General features: G+C 39.0%; 1 protein-coding gene and 1 long non-coding RNA gene across 15 annotated transcripts in view; one reads left to right on the plus strand and one right to left on the minus strand.

Moving 5' to 3' along the window:
* Positions 1-20,854, plus strand: part of TRPM3 (transient receptor potential cation channel subfamily M member 3) — a 493,501-nt gene that overhangs the window by 236,085 nt on the left and 236,562 nt on the right. For 10 of the 11 annotated variants that reach the window (XM_072838286.1, XM_072838297.1, XM_072838304.1 and 7 more), the window contains exons 2-3: positions 7,400-7,479; positions 8,918-9,122. In XM_072838286.1, the coding sequence (XP_072694387.1) occupies positions 7,400-7,479; positions 8,918-9,122 (285 nt within the window). Of the gene's footprint in view, positions 1-2,384; positions 2,729-7,399; positions 7,480-8,917; positions 9,123-20,854 lie in introns of those variants that run through there. The other variant, XM_072838353.1, reaches the window with a different exon arrangement.
* Positions 1-20,854, minus strand: part of LOC140639862 (uncharacterized) — a 131,036-nt gene that overhangs the window by 27,533 nt on the left and 82,649 nt on the right. The gene's annotated exons all lie outside the window — the stretch shown is intronic.

A 20,854-nucleotide genomic window follows, 5' to 3' on the forward strand; every position in this document is an offset into this window, starting at 1 on the left:
ATATTTTTGTCTTTGGTAAAAAGTTCGTGGAAGATGTCTCACATTCTTGTCCCTATCAAATATTTCTCTCTAAAAAGGAGAAGTAAGAAAAAAGGAAAAATATATATAAGTAAGACTAGAGAGAATAGAATTAAGAGAAATACAGGAGTGATATTTAAAGGGCTCAGTATGAATGTGAGTGAACTCAAGATTTAAAATAAGTCAGATGAAGGGTTGAAGTAGTGTCTGATGAGGAAGAAGGTTGAAGAAAGCTGAATTTTTAAAGTATCTCCTACATCAGAGCGATCATCTGTAACCAATGTATTTAGTCTTATGGAGAGTCTACAGCCTACCAGCTCCATGTCTCTCTCCTGCTTATCTGCCTACCAACTGTCCCCTTCTTCTTCTCATTCTCCCTTTATCCCCTTCTCTTTCTCCTACTTCTGTTTTTTCTTTCTTTTCTCTGTTCCCTTCTCCACTCATTCTTCAAACTCTAGAAGTCTCACCAGTACTTTATAGAAATTTTCTTTTCACATATTCCCCACAGAGCCCTCTCTGTTTTTTTTAAGTAATCTCTAGACCCAATGTGGGGCTCAAACTCATGACCCTGAAATCAAGGGTTGCATGCTTACTGACTGAACCAGCCAGGCAGTCTCTTTTTTGACTGAATTCTTCTTAAGTCACTTCCTGAACTTCTCCTCTCAGTGACTTCCTGTTATCTGAAACTTAACAGATGAAAAAAAAAAAAAAAATCTGGAAACCTTCTGACCACAAAGAAGATCATTTTAGGACTACAAATATATGGTTATAGGAGGAAAAAAAAAAACTTTAGAAAATATAGAAAAGCAAAAAAAAAAAAAAAGAAAGAAAATATAGAAAAGCAAAAGGAAGAAAATAAAAATTAGCCACAGTTTCTGCTTCAGAGTATTTCCTACCGATTATGTCTATATGCATTTAAAATTTCTAATTATTCTTCACTTATTATTTTATGCCCGCTTTTCTCACATAAGAATATAAAGATATGTATATTTCTCTATGTAATTAGTCTTCTAAAAATTGATTATGATCATCATCAAATGGCATGAACCATAGTTTAATTAGCCTCCCATTGATGGACTTGTATTTCCAGTTTTTCTGTATTATAAATAAAGCTGCAATGAACATCTTTGTGTGCTCACATCTCCAGTGATGCCCTGAGAATAGAATGTGTGGGAGGGTTCCAGCTGCATGGAAAGAGGGGATGCACATTTTCAAGGCTGTCACTACATACTATTCTGTAGCCAAATTCCTACAGACAAGTGAAGGGACTTCTCCATCATGGTTTTAATGCTAAAGCTCAGTCTGATGTTCCATTTACTTGTTGCTTACCATACCACTTCCTTGGTTGAAGGTCATTAAGTAATTTATTGATTCTTGTGTCTGGGGAAACTCAGTATGTTACAGACCAGAGTTGGAAGATCAATCTTGGAAACAGCAGAAAAACAAGGAGAAGGGTAAGGATTCCATCCATGTTTGGCTTAAGTCATCCGGTTCATGCTTTGACTCCCCATGTATTTTCACATAACACATACTAGGTATTTTCAGGAAAAACGAAGATCAGATTGGCACTGCCCTCAAAGATTGACAGCCCAGGCTGTTGACCATAAACACGTCTCTGCTCTGACATCGCCCTGTGGGGAGAGAGAAGTCCTTAGGAGATGCAATGCTTACGTATTTACTTTTTTTAATAAGTATTTTTGCCTTGTTGATATTGGAGCGCTTTTCTCTCCCAATGTGTTCACTTATTTAGGTAATAACTACTGTTATTACCTGAAAAATTCAGTCTCAGGTGATGTTTGTAAGCCCCTTTTGTGTGAGCCAGAAATTCCAAGTTGGGCTACCGCAGGTAAAAAACAAACAAACAAACAAACAAAAAACAAAAACCACCATCCTGGTGTCACTGCTTTCAATCTGTATCCATTTGCTGGAATGCTCACTGCTCATCTCTTTTTCAAGGTAAATGGAAAAGTATAGGTTTCTAATCACACATTTGCAATTGCAAGGGAGGGGCCAAGGATGAGAAGCGCAATCAGGCAAATTTTATTATTTATTGACATTTTAGAAGTTGTGGAAAACCACTGGCAAAGCCCAACTTTATTCTCCTTGGGCTTATGTTCAGGGACCAAACCATTCTTTTGAAACATGCAGAGTTTTTAGCAGTTCCTCTTTAAAGAAATGCTATCATTCCTTTCTTTGGGGAGGAAGGAACAATGCCCCTTGTGTGTTCGAACCACTCAGAGCGTTAATACACTGTTTCCTTAGAAGGGTTTGCTTTCCCGAGTTGAACTTTTCAGAACTCAGAACACCTTATCACACTTTCAGAAGCCTTCTCTCTGAAAATGGAAAAAGGAAAGGGGGGAGAGCCTGTCAGGACTTGTGCCAGTTAAATCCGATCTCTCCGGGGATTTGTTTTTCTTCTGGCGTCAGATTAGATGTTCAAATCAAGCAGTGTTTGAGGGCTGCAAGGGAATGTCCATGGGATTCTTAGTGAGGCTAATCCCAGAGCGGCACATTCCAAGGGACTAATCTACCCAAGTTCATTGCTTACTTGAAACGTCTCTTGGGGGAAGAGCTGGGCAAGTGGCTTTTTTTCCAGTGGGCGGTCATAAGAGCATTATTAACGGGATGACCAGCCCCAGACACAGCAAAATGAAAGCAACAGGAGCTGCTCGTGGGACTGCCTTTGCCACCACCCAGAGCCAGTGCTCAGGTAAAATGATTTCGGCTCATTTTCTTCTTGTTCAACCTCCCAATAGTGAATTGGGGGGACCTAGAGGAAGACCCAAGGAATACCCAGGTAGATGCCGAAGGAAAGCTACAGTCAAAAATGAACACTGGTATTCAGTCCCTTTGGGTCTGTGGTGTTTTGTTCTGATTAGGACAGAGTGTACGTTTGAAACAGGAGAGTCTCAAAATAAGGACATAGTGAAATTTCACTGGATTTGTTCTATAAAGTTAGGGAATTCTTTTTTTTCTTTCTCTCATCTTGTGATTACTGGTCTGGGTTGTTGTCGTCCTGTTACGTTACCCTCTTACAGGGTGATTGCAGTTGTAGTTTCCAAGATTTTCTGGAGACAGATTTAGTACATATTTGATGTATGTACTTATAAACTATTCCTGCTTAGAGAAGTCCTTGATCTTGTAGCTGGTGGAGAGTTGGGAGTATGAAGTATCCGAGTAATGTGGGGAACTAATGTTTGTAGCAGAAGCTTTGTGAGAAAGAATTGAAACCTGACTAAATGAAATAACTTATTTTTTTCCCTTTGGAAAGCAATATTTACAGCTTCTGTTTGTTTCTATCATTTCTGTCCTTTATTGACTGTACGTTTTACTTTCAAAATTAGTACTTTATTCTTTGAGGGTAATCATTATACTTAATTCAAATGTGAATGTCCTCATTTTTGTTTTCAGTACGATGTCCTTTAATTATTAGCCTTTGAAACCACTTCCCTATTACACATCACACATGACTGATAATGCAGAAAGAAAGAAAATAGCCCATTACAAACTCAGTCATGGTGATGTGACCGTTCTACCTTTAGAAAAGAAAGTACAAAGCGATTTTCTAGGGTCTGATGGAAGCCATCTTTTCTAAGAGTACATGAGACTTTTGAAGCCTATTTAAAAAGAAAAGATTTTAGGGCAAACCTGTCTGTTGAAGTTTTGCATTAGAAGAGAATTAAAGGGTCAGTGAGAAACATGGCATGTCAAAACTATTTCATGCTTTCAAACAACAAGGATAGCCATTCTGAGCTAACTTACTTGGATATTGAAGCCAAGTATGAAGCTCATGCAGAGCAGTTCAAAGCCTTTGGACAAAAGCAAAGGGAATTAGTTTAAGGAACAAGTTAAACCATGATTATACATCAAATTTGCCCGCTTCCAAGAAAATAATTTTAAAAATCTATTATCTACCCACACTGAAGAGCTGAATAAAAAAGCACAGTACAGCAAAGCCCACAGTAGAGCATAATCAATTATGCACGATATTTTGTAGAATTCCTAATTCATGTGTTATACATGTAGTCTTTCTATTATGTATTCTGCTTTTCTTTTTCAAAAAAAAAAAAGAGAATTCAATTCAATTATGGATGTTGGAAAGATTTTTATTATATTACATTTGTTCCCCACCCCCTTCCAATTTCCCATACCTTGGCAAGGGAAATGGTTAATCTGCTAGTAATAAGAGATGGAAATTGATCTTGTTTCCTTTTGGTAACAGTGAGATAGGTTTTTCACCATTAAGAAGGTAACTAAGTTGCTGAACTGACACAAGTCAAGATATTTTATTTTAAAAAATTAACAAGTTGGCAATCTCTATGTAGTAATTCTCAGTAAAACTCCCAGTGCCTTCCAGGTTGAAACTGGGATCTGTGAGTGAGACAAATGATCAAGGTATCCTTGGGATATCTAATTCATCTGTCATGGTCCCCCGGGTTCTCAAGTTAGGAATCTGTTGGAACTGCATTTCTTTGTTAGAGCCATTATAATGATTCCCCCCTTCCTTTACTTCTTGCTCCTCTTACAATGTCTTCCTGATGTCACACCCCTGTCCTTTATCCTAAGGAGTGAGATAGAAGACATAGCAGAATATGTTTTACTTCACGTGTGGAGACAGAAGAGGGGAAAGAGGAGGGAAAGATGCGAGTATGAATTGGGTCTAAGGCATGCCTCTAGGAGTTCAACACTGTCCATAAACCAAGGCACTCCCAGGCATGCCCCGATGGCACTGCCCAGATTAAGGGCATTTACTATCAACAATATATAACTTGGAAAGGCAGTTTAGCAGAGTGGGTAAGGGTGTGAACTCTATAGTCAGAGTGCATAAGGCCAAACTCTGGCTTTAACATGTACCTGCTGAATCTCTCAGCCTCAGTTTCTTCAATGGTAAAATGGGTGTAACAGAAGTCCTTTCCTCATAGGGTTCTTAGGAGGACCCATGGAGATAATACACATAGGGCACTTTCCAGGCACATGATGAGCCCTTCATAAATGTGAAATATCCTTGGAGCCTATCATCCCCAATGCAAAGAGAAATCAAACCAGGTCAGGTCAGTTATAGTAGATTCATAGTGCTCTTGTCTGAACCTGCATCTGAACTTTTAGTACCAGAACCAACCCAGCACTGGCCCCTTCCCTTGAAGTGAAACATGGTACCCAAATACTAATGATAACAACTTGATGTGTCAGCTATTATTATTGTGCCCATTTTATAGATGAGAAAAACTGAGGACCACAATAATAATGTGACTTTGTCCATACCGTGGAGTTCCACTCATGCCACTTTTTCTACTGGCAAACCTCATGCTCTATCCATGACACTGCCATTCCTTCTTTCTCTCTGGGAGAGTTGATGGGCACTCCCCCAAATTTGCAGATGCTTCCCCAAAAGAAACTTCTGAATTCTAGCCAAAGTAGGCCACAAAGAAGAAAGGAAAGGGCTTTCTCCCTTTTCTGCTCCCCGAGGTGTAGGGAACGTTGGTTTCAGATGTCCAGTGAGGAATATTTTTACCATCTTTCTGCCAAGAGATGTTATCAATGAAGGTATTCAGTGTCTAGGAAAAATCACAGCCTATGAATAGTTTAACTTACAGGCTTTTCACAAAGATAAAGCCTGGTTTATCTATGCTGCTCAGCTCATTTCTGTGGCAAAGATGCAGCCACTAACTTTTCCTATATATTTGAGAAGAAAAATCTTTGTGATTAGACACTGGGGCATTCTTCATGCCCAGCTGACAAACAGAACTCCAAATGTTAACTTTGTGGTTAGAGGGTGCAGAGGTCCACCTGGATCCAGGGATCTGAGGCAGGATATGTGCTCCTCTTCATGTGGACGATGCATAAACACTGAGAAATTATATGACCCAGTTGTGATCATGACTGAAACGGGATGCAGCTCCTTTGTGCTCCTCAAGCTTCCCTGCCTTGCTACTCTTACAACATTCTTTATCATATGAGATAACTACTGCCTTCAGTGCTGCATGTTTGCATAGGCTCCATCATGAGAGAGGAGGGAGATGGGAGACTAAGGGTTGAGAGCAAACCAGACCTTCACACAGTTTATATAGATGTTTGAGTCCTTGACAGAATCAGAATCAATTATCGCCAACATATGGGGGTTTGTAACAGTTAACACTGGTCACTGAGGCCAACTAAACAGCTAAATTGCACTTTGGCCCTGTATCTTTCAAGAGTATGAATTTAGTCCTGATACTGTGTTAGAGAAAAGATAATACCATATGGAAATAACTTGACAGGGTGCTTTAACAACTTCCGTATTAAATGCTTAGAGAAGGGATCTTCTGAGCAGCTTGCAGGATCTCATGGGAGACTCCTCTGCTATTTTAAAAGCTAGTAAAGAAAGAGGTAAAGGGCTACGGGATGGGCACTATGCTTTGGAACAAAGATGGTACAGTTTGCTGGAGCTTCCTTTGTCCTTCTGGGAACCTAATCTTAATGGCCGGACTTCCTGGTGGACAATCCCAACAGTGCCTATTCTAAGAAGCTGTGTTTCCTATGCTTAAAGACATGTGGAATTTAAAAAAGAAAAGAAAAAGTGCTATCTTTCTTCCTTCCAAAGGCATCAATTACCTGTGAAGTTCTAAACTGTGATGAAGACATTTATCTTCCTATGCTTCCATTTCCTTTTCTCCTTCTGTGTTTAAGCACTGTTAATTAGGATTTTAGGAAAAGCATTATGATGGATTAGGGCTCTTGAGTTGTATAATTCTCTTACCATTTCTTTCCCTCTTTTTTTTTTTTTAAAGAGAGAGAGTAGGAGGAGGGGTAAAGGGAGAGGGAGAGAGAGAATCTCAAGCAGGCTCCCCAAAGAGGAGCCCAAAACAGGCCTCAATCTCAGGACCCTGAGATCATGACCTGAGCCAAAATCAAGAGCTGGATGCTCAACTGACTGAGCCACCCAGGTGCTGCAATTTCTCTTTCTTTCTACAAGGAAAATCAAATGGAAGTGCTAGCCATGAGAACTTCGTATTTATTTACATATATTTCCTCCCACCACTGAATATTTGTTATGTACAGAGCTATAAGCATACTGTTCTGTGTTTTTCATTTCCTCCGTAAATAGTATTGTTTTTCTGACCTTTAAAAATCATTAAGAATTTGTGTATGGTTCCATCACTAACATTTTTCTTTAAGGTCATTTTCTTTGACTCAATATTATAATGTTAACCTAATCAACAGGTTCTGGCAGCAATTGATTTTGTTATATGCCGTGTTTATGTGTGAAGTAACTGCAATTTCATTTCAGTTTATGAGATACTAGTCTATTACATGATTATGAAATTTTACTTTCTAGTCAAAAGTACTTGGAGGTTATGTTCACCTTTCTTCTTTTGTTTTGTTTTTTTTTTTTTTTTTCCAGGCTCAGAAATCCTGGATAGAAAGAGCATTTTATAAGAGAGAATGTGTTCACATCATACCCAGCACCAAAGACCCCCATAGGTAATCTTGCTGTTTCTATAATGAAGTGAGAACACAGAGTAGCATTTACAGGAACAAAATTACAATAGTAACACTATCCATTGCAAGGGATCCAAAGTCAAAGATCATTTTATTTTATCTTTGCTGGGCATCTCTGAAGCAATCTTAGATGTATACACCACATAATATGCTATGCCTACAGTTAATTCTCTAAGAGCCTGTACAAAATAACAGAGATACGCCACTGGGAAGGAATTAATCACTGTCTATAAGTGGGTTATACGTATTTTTAGTATGGTTACTGATTTTTAAGCATTTCATCGAAATGCTTAGTTTGTACCAATATTCTCTGCTATAATGAAAAAGAGATTTTTAAATAAAAGACTCCTAATAGATTACTAATTAGACTGACCTTCAGATTCCCATCCAAGCACATTTTTTAGTAACTACTTACCTTATCTTCAATATCCTAGTTACCTCTCTGATTTTGCCTTAAAGGCTGGCAGCATCTGAGATAGAAAGTTTTCAGGATGCAGTAACATATGAATGTCTGAAAATGCCTTTATGAAAAGGCAACATAAGCAATTTAAAATACAGCTTATCGAGTCATATAGACTAGCTACATAACCTTGAACAAATTTCCTAACCTTCAAAAATGCAATTTTTTACTCATAAATTGAATGTGACACTGTTAGTATTTAATAACTGATAACTGTTTTACTATTAATTACTATTACTATTAATAGTTATAATAGTGTCTCAAAGTATGAAGGATATGTATTGCTATTATTACTAATAGTTATAATAGTGGTAGCAGAAAAGTATGAAGGACATTTTCATGATGTGAGGAATGAATTCTGTTTTCAGATATCTTGTGACTAACATTTTCATCATTTCTTCAGGAACACTTAAGCTTTAGGTTTTTATTCTCAGAATTGGCTATTTGACAGTGAATGTCAATTGAGGAAAGACAAGTTAGGTTGTGACTCACATATGAGTGAGAGTCCTTATTTAAATGTGCATGTTAAAATTCTTCCCTCAAAGTTATGCCATGGCTTTCATGCAAGATTTGATAGAGGGGAGGAGTGAGAGGTAGAAAAATCTATAGGGCTTTTGTTCGCAGGTTCCGATCCTGAACCATATGGCAGGTCTGAAAGGGGTGGGTGGAGAAGGCTGGGAGGCATGGTATAGCTTATCCAGCTAAAGGAAAATGAAGAGCAGGGTGGTATGTGTGTGTGGGGGGGGGGGGGTAGGGAGGAGGAGGGAGGGTGGGCAGAAAAGAAAATTTGTGTGTCAGGTAAATCTTGAGTTCACTATTTGCCTAGTATAGCCACATTGTGGGATTTTGCCTGAGGAATGACTGGCTCGCTATGGTCTGTAGATTTCTCTGGCAGCTTGCCTTAGTGGGTGATCCCATAATGGCAGATACAGGGATTCACTTTGACCTTTTCTACTGCAGGTGTTGCTGTGGGCGTCTAATAGGCCAGCATGTGGGCCTCACTCCCAGTATCTCCGTTCTTCAGAATGAGAAAAATGAAAGTCGCCTCTCCCGAAATGACATCCAGTCTGAGAAGTGGTCCATCAGCAAGCACACTCAACTCAGCCCGACGGATGCTTTTGGAACCATTGAATTCCAAGGAGGTGGCCATTCCAACAAAGCTATGGTAATCAGAAAACCATTTAGTCGCTTCCCAAATTCTTTCTCACAGCCTGCAAAGGAGAGGTGAAGAGCTGGAGATTTAGTCTTTGGGCTTTATCCCACCTTTGCCAGATCCAGGCTGGGCAACCGGCTCTGATGACCTGGCCCCTATGCCTCTCGGCTCTCCTTTATAGAATGGGAGAAAGAAAAGCTTCCTCCCAGGATTTTTAAATAATTAGTATGATATCAGATGCAGTGACTATTGTTATTATTAATAATAACAAGTAACTTTCTATAGTGATCCACTTCTATTATGTTACTCTCTGGGTCTCATCTTTATGGCATGTTTTTCTGTCTCCTTTGATTGAAAAAAAAAATCTTTAGGTTTCTGTTTTGTTCTATTGGTAACTAGGACTTCTCTCAATTCAAGGTAGAAATGATCATCCCAGACTGTTTCCTTCCCTGTTCTAACAGAGATCTTGCCATCTAAAGTGAGGGCTTTTGCTCCAAGCAGCTGTGTTCAATAATGTTCTCAGTAGAAGAGCTCCATATGAAAAGGGTTTTGTTTGGAACAGTGGCTTTAGGAAATAATACAAATTTTACTTCTAAGAGTTGTTGCTTCTAAATTTCAGCTTTCATCATGAACCTCTCCCTACTTGGCTGACAGATTTTTTTTTCCAGGAGAAAAGTACACCATATGTTTTTGGAAATTCTAGAAATGCTATATTTCAACAAGCTTGCTTCTAACAGAGTTAGTGGAGAGTGGAGCAGTTGGAGGTGGCTGCTCTAAGGCACAGCATGAAGTTCTTTGAGTGTGGAGAGGAAATTTTGCTTAGAGAAGCATACTGCAAAATGTAAGGGAAGTCACTTCATACTAGTCACAGGCTAAAAATGTGCAAAAAAGCCACCTCCCTCCCTCTCTTCTCTCTTCCCCTTCCCCTCTATTCCCCCACTCTTATAGGATTTTCTTCACTAAGAATGGCTGACTAAGGTAGTCTCCTAGTTTTTTTCCAAGAAAATCAATTCTGAGCTATGTGTTAGGGTACAAATAGTTTTGAGCAATGTATTGGAAAGAAGAGGAGGCTATGTGCAGCCCCCAGTAAGGCCTGGGGAAAAACATGGTGGGGGGGTGGGAATTAGTCTTGGCCTATACAGAACCAAGGGCAATGGAAATTTGGCAACGTCCTCCTCCACCCAAGGGATGTATTCACCTACACAAAGTCATTAAGGGTTCCCAACTCAGCATAATTTCCTTTCACAGTATGGGATCCAAACCATATACACTGGGGATCCCCCAGGAAATCATGCATTAATTAAAAGTCATGCAAGTTCACTATAAGAAAAGTGCTGCCAAAAAAAAAAAAAAGCAAATGTATGAAAATGGATCCACAGAGAGCCAAGAATATGAGATGATATGAGATAAGATGAGATGAAATGAGAATATGATAATGTTGCAAGTGAAGTGTACCCCCCAAAAAAGAGAATGTGCTACAGATGAGAAAGTGGCTTGGGATGCAGGAATGGTGCCACCAAGCTTTGTGCCCCATGTTGCATAGCTGATATATGATATCTGTATACTATGACATTTAATGGCAGAGGGCAAACTCAAATAGGCACACCTGTCACTCTGTTCTGGAAGTGTGAATACATATGACATGGAACTTTGATAGCCTTCCCAATGCCCCATGTACCTTGATGAAACTCCAAACTACCTGTTGACGGGTCAGGTTAGGACAGGTCAGCTACATATTTGTAGATCCCAGTGTAAAATGAAAATCAAGGCCCCCTCCTGGGGCAGGGAAAGCAATCCCCCGTTCCTACTGCTGTCAACCCCAACTCACAGTGGACAAATAATAGTCAAAGGAATTGCCATCTCTGTAATGGGGCATGCACGGTATCCGGTGTGGGTGAGACTTTCCCCCCTCTCACCTAAGAACCTCACCATGGCACTGCCAGCCAAAAGCAGATACAGCTACTTCCTTGCTCTGTCCTAAGATGCTACAGGGAATATACCCAGCTTTGCCTCTCCCCTCGCCTGCACTCAGATCCCAGTCAGGGATAGTGGGTAATGATAGAACAAAATCTCTATTGCTGCCTCAGGTGAGAATGGAGTGGGAAGGCTAGACTGACTGAGACACCAGACATGGGAGCAGGTGGCTGGGATCCCCTGTGCCAGGGAGGCAGCAGGAGGTGGGATGTGGGACCTTGGACCACCTGTGAGCTGAGGATCCAAGCCCTCTGCACATACTCTACCATCCCATCACACTTGACTTACAAAACAGATTCAAGGATAAAATTGTTGAGATTTTCAAGACAGCAAGTGTAGAGCATTAAACTGTAAACAGTGCCTTTCTGAGCAGTATGACCATGCTGCTTGTACGCCCGTGAAGCTGGCACTGAGATTAGGTCTTGCATGTCCTAGATGGTCTCGTTGCAAACACTATGAGGAAAAATCTTTCTTTCAGAGTCTAATCAGTCAAATGAGGACCAGTTTTCCTCCTTCTTCTTCTTCTTCTTCTTCTTCTTCTTCTTCTTCTTCTTCTTCTTCTTCTTTTATTTTTTGTACAACCAAATATTTAGCAAGTGAGCGTCCCCGCTATGCACACACAATGAACGTTTTGTCCACTTTGAATACTTGGCCTTGAATTGTTCTGGTTCTCGTGTCTAGACAAAGGGGTGGACCTGACAAGTGGTCAGATGTCTTGTTTTATCAGGCAGGATGGTGATTTTGTGCCAATCTGTGCCTTCTTTACTTTTTGCCCTCTCCAACAAACTGGCATGCAGTTTGGACAAAGGGAAAAATCATCAATTACTGTCTGTTAAAGAATGTCAGTCTTCAGATGGGGAAGGCATGGTTAAATATTCACCATGACTGAAACAGGTCAACTAACTTAATGTGCCTGATCCCAGGTTATTCTATTCAGCTAGGCTTAAAAAATACTGAATAATCTCGATCTATCTGTTTTATAGACAAGGCAACTGGAGCCCAGAGAAGTTAAATTCTTCTGTGAGAGTTATTTGATTATTTCATGACAAAGAGAATTCTTGAATTCAGGCTCCTTAGGATTTGCTGTCAGCTCTGTTTCTTCTCTGTCATGTATGCTTGGTATAGACTCTAGGAGATGATTTGGGGGGAAGCTAATTACTGTTATATTTCTCGCTCTCTTATAAGGGTTTTGAACACTTTGCAGAAGTATACAGTTACTATTATTTGATGAGGTTAATTAAACTCAAAAGCTCTGAGCAGGAGGAGGTCTTTGTAAAATTACATCCTAGGTTAATAGAACCATTTTCTGAGCCTTTCCCAGCACTTTGTGGTATTCTGTTCTCAATTTCCAGGCCCAACAACCCTGGGAAAGTTCAGTAGCAATGGACTCAACATCTCTCTCACTTTGCAAAGAATCATGATCCAGGAAGGAGACACTCGTAGCTGACAGTGAATGAGGGATCCTCACTCCCTTCTCTTCTCAACACCAAGCCATGTCCTACCAAACTGCATGCTCCAAATGCCATTCCTGGGCTATTGGAGGACCTGGCAATTCATTCAGGTGCCTTATAAAAGTCAGAACATCAGTACCAAGGAAGAAGATAGTAAGATACCAAAGCTCTGGGTTAGACATTGTCTGAGTAGAGCCAGTTCCAGGCAACTTTTTAAAACTGACATAGAGGACCATAGCAGTCTGGCCCCGCAGCACACATTAGGTCCTCTCTCAAAGGCTCTTCTTTATCTGGGGCTACAGCTGTAAGTTATCTAGAAAAAGTGACAGTGCTGGACTTGATTATACAGAGTCTTATTTGCTACTAATCATCTCTTCCAATTAATGCTGAGCTGACTTGTACACCAGGTAAGTATAACTTAATTAAGGACTTGGATTTAAACCTCTCAAGTCATTCACATGTAATTATCTTCAGGTTTTTCCTTGCTATTCACTGTTTATTAGATCAAGTTGAACCCCTTATTATAGTTTTTATATCATTTAGGTAATTGTTCCTCTGCCTCACTGTCACACTTAAAGCCCTAACTATTGAGCCTTCCAGGATTAAAGCCTTATTCTCTGAGCATTGCCAGTGGGTCAGGAGAATAGAGGTAGGGGAAGCTCCGGTGAGTGGGGCGGTCTGCTGGCAGCACCACAGCATCAACAGTCTCACACTTTTAAAATGCTTTGGGATTGAATTCGATTTTTTAAAAACTGTCTTTCTTTGAATTAGGCATATTTAATCTGGGAATCATCACCAACTGACACATGCCAAATTTGAAACTAAATGAATCCCCTTTCCCAAAACAAAATAGCTACTCACTAGACTGTGGCTAACGAAGCAGCTTTACATAAGCATGGTAAGGTATTTGAGGGGTTTGGTAATTGTTCCATTTCCACTTTCCACCTTTTAATCTTTAGGCCACTGAATCAGCAGTACCCTTGAGAAGCCTTTCTGAAACTGAGAATAAAACTAGAGTTTATCACTTAAACTTCTGGTCCCAATCATAGACCTATAGGAAAGGAAGGAAAGAATCAACCCTCCTCAAAGAAATCTATCTTACCTTTAGGAAATTCCTATCTCTTTGCCTCTAGAAAATTTTATGCTAAACAATTCTGGCAGAAAAATGTAGTGAGTCCCCCCTATGACCTATTTATATGCTCAGTGAAGTTTTATATTTCTAAACCTTTAGGTTTGACTTATCAGCCAGCAGTTGTCACCTGAAAGTACCTGGTATCTAATGCTGAGGAATCACAAAAACAATATAGACTAAAGTGCAATGGCATTTTCATTTCCAAAGTTTTGTGGGTCATCAAACTAGGAATGCAATAGCCAGTGACACCACACATTTGCTTTCCAAGTATTTTCCTTCTAGGGAACTTTCACGTGCTTTAAGCCACCATAAGTATTAAACTCTCACTGTAAAACTAATGACTCCAGGGACTCAGAAAGCTGATATCAGCAAAATTGTGTTAGCAGTTTGATATGACGTGTCCTCCTTGGCCAAAGATTTAATTAAAGGTAGTCATTTTAAAATGTGGCTACAAAGAATTAAAAAAATGAAATGATGCTTATCACATCTCTCAACAGAGAAGAAAATGGGCCAAATTTCCCCCTCCAGCCACAGAAGAAAAGCACTAGAAATAAGTGTTCAAATAGAGTTAGCAATGGTATTTCCCTTATTCCAAACAAGCACTACGTTCAAACTGATAATTTCCCAGAATTAAAAATGGCTTTACAGTATTAGGAAGAGGATTTGTCATTTTACCGTTTCCAGGAGCTTAGCCAGATTTATCATTCTGCAGTTCTTTTACATTTTCATTTAAAATCTGGGCAGAGTTAGGGGGATAAAAATTTAGGGCTAAAGAGGTGACTCATTCATTATCAGAGCCAAATTGTTCCACCAGCTCTCAAATTCAGAATTCCAAAGGAAGATTGTTATTATATTATATTTTAATTAAACAGCCTCAGCCTATTCTAAGTAGTAATGACTATCCCCCCCCCCACACACACACACACGTGTGCACGCACAGCCATGGCCCACCCTGGGTGTTATTATAAAGGCAGAACAACGCTGTCTGGTCTATGATGCATCTGTGACTTCCCAGTTTAGTACAGAGTGAGGCCATGGTCAAGTCAAGTCCTGTTTTGATAAGTGAATAGTAATATTACTAATGATAAAGTAGTAAGAATGGCTTTAGAAAAAACTTCAGTGAAGTCATCTGCTACACAGAAAGGCCTTTAGCATCGGCAGAGCAAAAACTCAAGCTTTGGCTACCGAAGCCATGTGCCATTCAAATTAAATAATTTTCTAATTTCTAATTCTAGTTTTCTAATAGAGTTTCACAAAGCTTAATTTAGTGGTTTGTGTTTGGAACTCAAAAATCATGCTGTATGCATTGGCCTCCAAAGCACCTACGAACAGATCAAATAATATATTTCGACTAGAGTGAACCCCTATTTTATATAGAGCATTCTTGAAGTGCTGTTCTGGGTGTCATTAGCTCTCTCCACATTAGCTCTCCCCTGCCAGGCAAAGCCACTAATGATAGAAAGGAAAAGAAGAAGATTATTCTAGGCTTGGGCAACTTATTGGAGCTCAGTTTATCTCTAGAAATTATAAATTGAGGAGCTAAAGTCATGTGGATGAGGGATGGGTTAGGCAACCTGGAGCCAAGGTAGCATTTTCGCTCTTGACAGGTACTTGTATATAGATAAACACCTGCAGCAGTCACTCCCCAGATAACTCAGAGTTGAGAAACAAAGTGCTCCTTTAACATATCTGCTGAAGATTTAAAGGCAAGTTATTCGGATCCTGTTGTACACAGACGTCACTTATAAGGTGTTTGTAACCTTCATTAAATTTACATGTATTGGTTTTTCAGCCATAACAGGCGATTTTCCTTAATTTAATCTTCACAGGGTCATGTGAGGTGGTCAGGATCAGCCTCATTTCACAAGAGAAGGCACTGAAATTGGCCAAATGACTTAACAGCACCAGTGTCCGAGCTAGAGTGTGATGCTGCTGATGATTGAAAAATCTATAAATGGAAGCACATGTCACCACATCAGATTACTGCCCAAGTGACAAAATTTAGTATACCCATCAGGAAGATTTCTTGTTATTTGTAAGGTGATCCCTTAGCAATTAATGAGCTCACAAGTGGATGGTCAAAATTGCTTATCTTGACAACCAAAATAGCTCCTAATTTCAAATCACATTGACCGTTTATTAATTGCTCTGGGGTCAGCCATTTATGACTTTAAAGCTGCTGATTCAGCACGTGAGTTAGCTGTTACAATGCAAGCACCTGGAGAGTTCCCTGACTAACCTGCTTTTTATGGATGTAAGAATCTAATTTAAAAATTGACATGTTCAGATAATTGTGTCATGTTATCACATTGTTTTAATTAGCCTCTTATCTCCCAAATGGTTTACTGAGTTACTAAACCATAACAATGACAAAAACAACTGATTCACATAAATTCTTCTTTTAAAAAAAAAAAAAAACTTGCCTTTTATTCTCCAAGGGATTACATTTTTGGAGATAATTTGGGTAGCTGAAAATGGCAGAGTTTTCCTATTCACTGTCTCCTGGGTAATTCCTCCAGTATCTCCTCCATTTTTCTCTGTGGTTTTCATGTAAAATATTGAGTGTTCTTTCTACCCTTTGGCCCAGTGAGAAACACAAGACAGCACTTAGAAAATTCTCTTTGGTCTGGGAAAGAGTTGTAATCCTTGCCTCTCATGCAGTCTCTGGGGAGCTAGTCAGAAATGCAAAACCACAAGCCCCACCCCAGACCTCCTGGATTGGAACCCACATTTTTGTCAAGATTGCCAGGTGAGTTGTGTGCATTAAAGTCTGAGAAGCACAGCTCCACCAGAGAATTTCCCGTGCAGTAGTAGCTTTAGTAATGGACTAGATGAGTGGTTGATTATGAGACAGCTAGCTCTGAGGCCCCAGTCACTCACTTTCCCTGGGGTCTCCCTGTCCTTCTCTGTGAAGCAGAAGAATTGAACTAGATGATTTCTAGTTCCCATGATTGCTAAGATATTTCTAAGTTCTCTTTGATTTCTAAGATTGACTACTTCATAGCCAATACGGAAAGTTTTATCACAAATCACAGTCAGGTCAAACATGGTCCCTGTCCTCAAAGATCTTTCAACATGGGCAGATAAAACTGACACATGCAAAAAACAACCAGGGAAAAACCCATCCAATTGGGTTAGTTTGATTGTTATGTTGCATCGATATGAGCTTGCATTCTCAGTAAAAGCCTTTAAAAGATGAGAATCATTTCTGTAGACGAGAAAGGGAGGAACTAGGTATTCTAGGACTTAGGGAACAGCATTAGCCAAATGCAGAGAGAAGTGGGAAACACTTCTAGGTGGAGTCAAGCCAAAGTGGAGAGGACCATGACAGGCAGAAGGAGAGTTTACATATAATGAAACACTTTGAGATATAGTGTGATCCAAAAGGAATTGGAGAAACAACTATTTCTGTCAGTGTCTTGCTGAGGGCATGGGGTCGAGAAGCCTATGGAGACTGTTGCTATAATCCAAATGGACATCTTAGTAAAGAGAATTTATTCCTACAGTGGCAACTGAAGGAATAGAGGGAAAGACCTGGTTGAGAACACTCTTTTCAGAAATGGTTCTCTAGAACTTTGAGACTGCTTGTAGGTGAAAGGAAAGGAGAAAGAGAGAGGGACATTATCACTTTGTGGTCAAGAGTAAGGACTCTGGAGTCTGAAGACCTGGGCTATGGACCCCATCATTACCACTGTCATTTGAACTTGAGAACCTAAAAAAAAAAAAAAAAGAACTTGAGAACCTGATGGATCCTTTCTGTCTGCAAGCTGTGAAATGTGAATGATATCAACCTCCTCCTTACTGAGAGGAGTCATGAAATAATGTATGTGCTGGAGCATAGAATATACACAAAGGTCTTGGTTTGAGATTTGGGGTTTGTTTTGTTTTGTTTTGTTTCTCAATAGAGTTAAGGACCTGAGAGCAGAGAAAAATACATGAAGAGGGCCCACCAGTAATGTAACCTTATACAAATCAGACAACAAGTGCCTCTGTTTCCCTATCTGTAAGACAGAGGTGGGGACAAGGTGATTCAAGGTCATTCACTCCCTACAGAGCACTTAAAGTAACAAGAGTTCTGTGATCACAAGCAAGCTTTTCTTAACTAGGAAAAAGATTAGGCCACTTCAAAAGGAATTGTAACACATTCCATAGATTTTTGAGGGGCACTTTCCTGGGGATCTTTTTTTTTTTCTTTTTTTGAAGGTATAAGAGGGTAAAGGAGAGAATAGTAACTTAAAAAGAAATTTTTTTTTTCCATCTCCCACACTAAGCATTTTTTATTTGTATAGTTTGGAAGCCTTGGGAGTCCCAGCCCTAATTTATTTCACTAAATATCCCTTTCTGGAATTAGTCAAAATGACATAAATTCACTTCAGCAGAGCCGCCAAATTTTAACTACTCGAGTGGCATAGACACAGTGAGCAGGCACAGAAAACATTTTATTCTTTCGTCTTATAATGTCTATTATCTAGATATTTTTCTTTGAGTCACTCAATGAGCCAATAAATACAACGACAGAGTGATAATAACATGGCCTTTATTTAAGAAACACTGTGTTTGTTTCTACCACTGCAATAGCCACTCTTCAGCCCCAAGGCCCCTTGTGTGGCACAGGAACATACATCGTTACTGAAAATTTCTATTCGAAGATATCAGAAAGTTCTTGTCCTTTGCATGAAAGTTTGTGCACGAAATACGCCACATCTCATATTGTAAGCTCTAGTTCAATTCTATTGCTATAATGTACTTAACTAAAATTGCCAACCCTTACCCTTTCCATTCAGGAATTGATTGCTGCTACATAGATTAAATCGTTATAGAACCAGCTTATTAGATTCCAACACCTCTTTGGAATTCTGGTATATGCATGTAGAAAGCTTTAGCTCTTTTTGATATTCTTTGATGAAGCAGTTTAGTTTGTCAAGCTGCTTTCAACTTTTTCTTCTTCTTTGCCTCACATTTCAGCTAAATATATTTAAAATGCATTTTAACAAAAGAATTGACATAATTACTGAGGATAACAAGGGGATCCCCTAGGTCAAAATTATTGCAATCAATTGTCACCTCCTGCATAACCTTATTTATTTATACACCCAAAAGCATTTGTTTGCATGATTACATGCCCCTCTATTCTTTTTGTGGTTATGCTACTTCATCATTAATACTTAACAAATCCCTTAGTTAATCAGTACCTTCCTCTTCTCTCCCACACAACATACAGACTTTAGAATGCTTTAATGCTGATGACTTCCACCCAATTAAATGCTATATTGTCCAGTGCTTTAGTTCTATCCCTTCTCACCATAAATTAGATATTATCATCATTTTTTATTCTACAACCAGTGCTTTTCATAGATTTACCATGTATTTGCTAATATCTTTGTTAGCGATTCTTTCTTGTATCCAAAGATCATCCATTTGGTATCATGGACTTTCTCCTTGCTATATATATTTCAAAATTCCTTCAGTGAAGTCTGCTAGAGATAAATTCTCAGTTTTGGTAGTCTGAAAATATCTATAATTTGCTCTCATCTTTGAAAGATATTTTCACTGAATATAGAATTTTACACTGCCAGATAATTCCTCTTGGCACATTGTAGACTCTGGCTTGCGGCATCCATTTTTGCTGTTGAGGAATAGACCTTCTGTCTTATAATGACTATTTCTTTATAGGCGATTTGTCTTATTTTCTAGCAGCTTTTGAAGGTTTTTTATTTCCCTTCCTTTGGTGTTGTCTGTGAGGTGTCTCTGAGTGCTGTTTGTTTTTATTTACCTTGCCTGGGATTCACTGACATTCCTGGATCTGAGAATCTGTATCTTTCAACATTTTTAAGAAACTCCCAGCCAGCATCTGTTCAAGTATTGCTTCTTCCCCATTATCTCTTTTACTTCCATCTAGAATTCAGATCATCTCCAAGGTTTTCAGTTTTGCTTCTGTTTTCAAGTCCTTTGTCCTTCTAGGCTGCATCTGGTTGATTTCTCTGGATCTGTCATCAGCATGGCTAATCTGTAGCTTAATTTTTTTTATTGTATTTTTCATTTAAGTTATTACAGTTTTATTTCTAGAAGCTGCTTTTGATTCTTTTTCACATGTATTGGTCATTCCTTATAGTCTATTGTTCCTTACTGATATGTTCAATAATCTCATTTGTGTTTTTAACATATTAAATATAGCTATTTATGCATATTCTCTGAGTATTTCAATATCTTTGGGGATCTTATTTTCCTGTTATTTCTTTTGGTTCTTATTCATACTGCTGCATCTCTTGTATTAAAATCACATATAAAAATATGCGATTTTATTTTTTACATGATTTTTATTTTTACTATGAGATGTTTATTTTCCCATGGAAACTATCCGAGCTCCGGATTGAGGACTCATTCCTCCACAGAGGCTTTGCATTTGCTTCTGCTGATTACCTGGAGCCATTCCCCAGCCAGAACCATTTTAAATTAAATACTCTGATGTTTTTCAAGCCACATTGATAGTGTGAATATGGATCAAAGCCTTTGGGAGGGCCCCCTGTTTTATAAATAATCAGAGGAGAATTTTTTTCTGCATCCACTCAGAACCAAGGTGGAAGCAGGTAGGCTTCTTTGTTCTCTTCTTCTGTATATCAGACTTACTCACTGTTTTCTTCCTTACACATGAGAGTGGAGTCCTTTGAAGTATCCCAGCTTACATGGGGTCCCCTTTACTGCATAAAGCTGGTAAAGCACAGGTGCCAACATCTTCCCAGGTTTAGGAAAAATCCTCAAGTCCAAAGCCTGCTTTGGTCCTTCCTTATCTCCTGAGGTTCCAGCTTCTACTTTGTTTGGGAATCTGGATATTTGCTCTTTTCATGTCTGCTCTGCAATGCATTTCAAAAGGCTTTCAAATATATCTGCCCAGTATTTCAGTTGTTTCCAGCTAAAGATGGAAGTCTTTATGTAATTAAACTGAGACCTAAATGAGTATGTATGTGGTTATATACATGTTTATCATTGTATGTATTTATAGCATTCCATTTATATGTACTTAGTATACTTATTTCCAGGTGCATCTGCTAATACCTTGAAATCTGATATACGCTTTAGTTTTTTAGATTATTCTGCAAGAATGATTGGCATGCCTTTTGTCATTTGTCTTCTTTAAAAAGATAAAGAAATTCTTAGTATGCAGTTATTATAGACTAAATTAATATAGT

This window comes from Canis lupus, chromosome 1 (assembly GCF_048164855.1).
Source record: "Canis lupus baileyi chromosome 1, mCanLup2.hap1, whole genome shotgun sequence".
In the NCBI taxonomy this organism is placed as follows: Eukaryota; Metazoa; Chordata; class Mammalia; order Carnivora; family Canidae; genus Canis; species Canis lupus.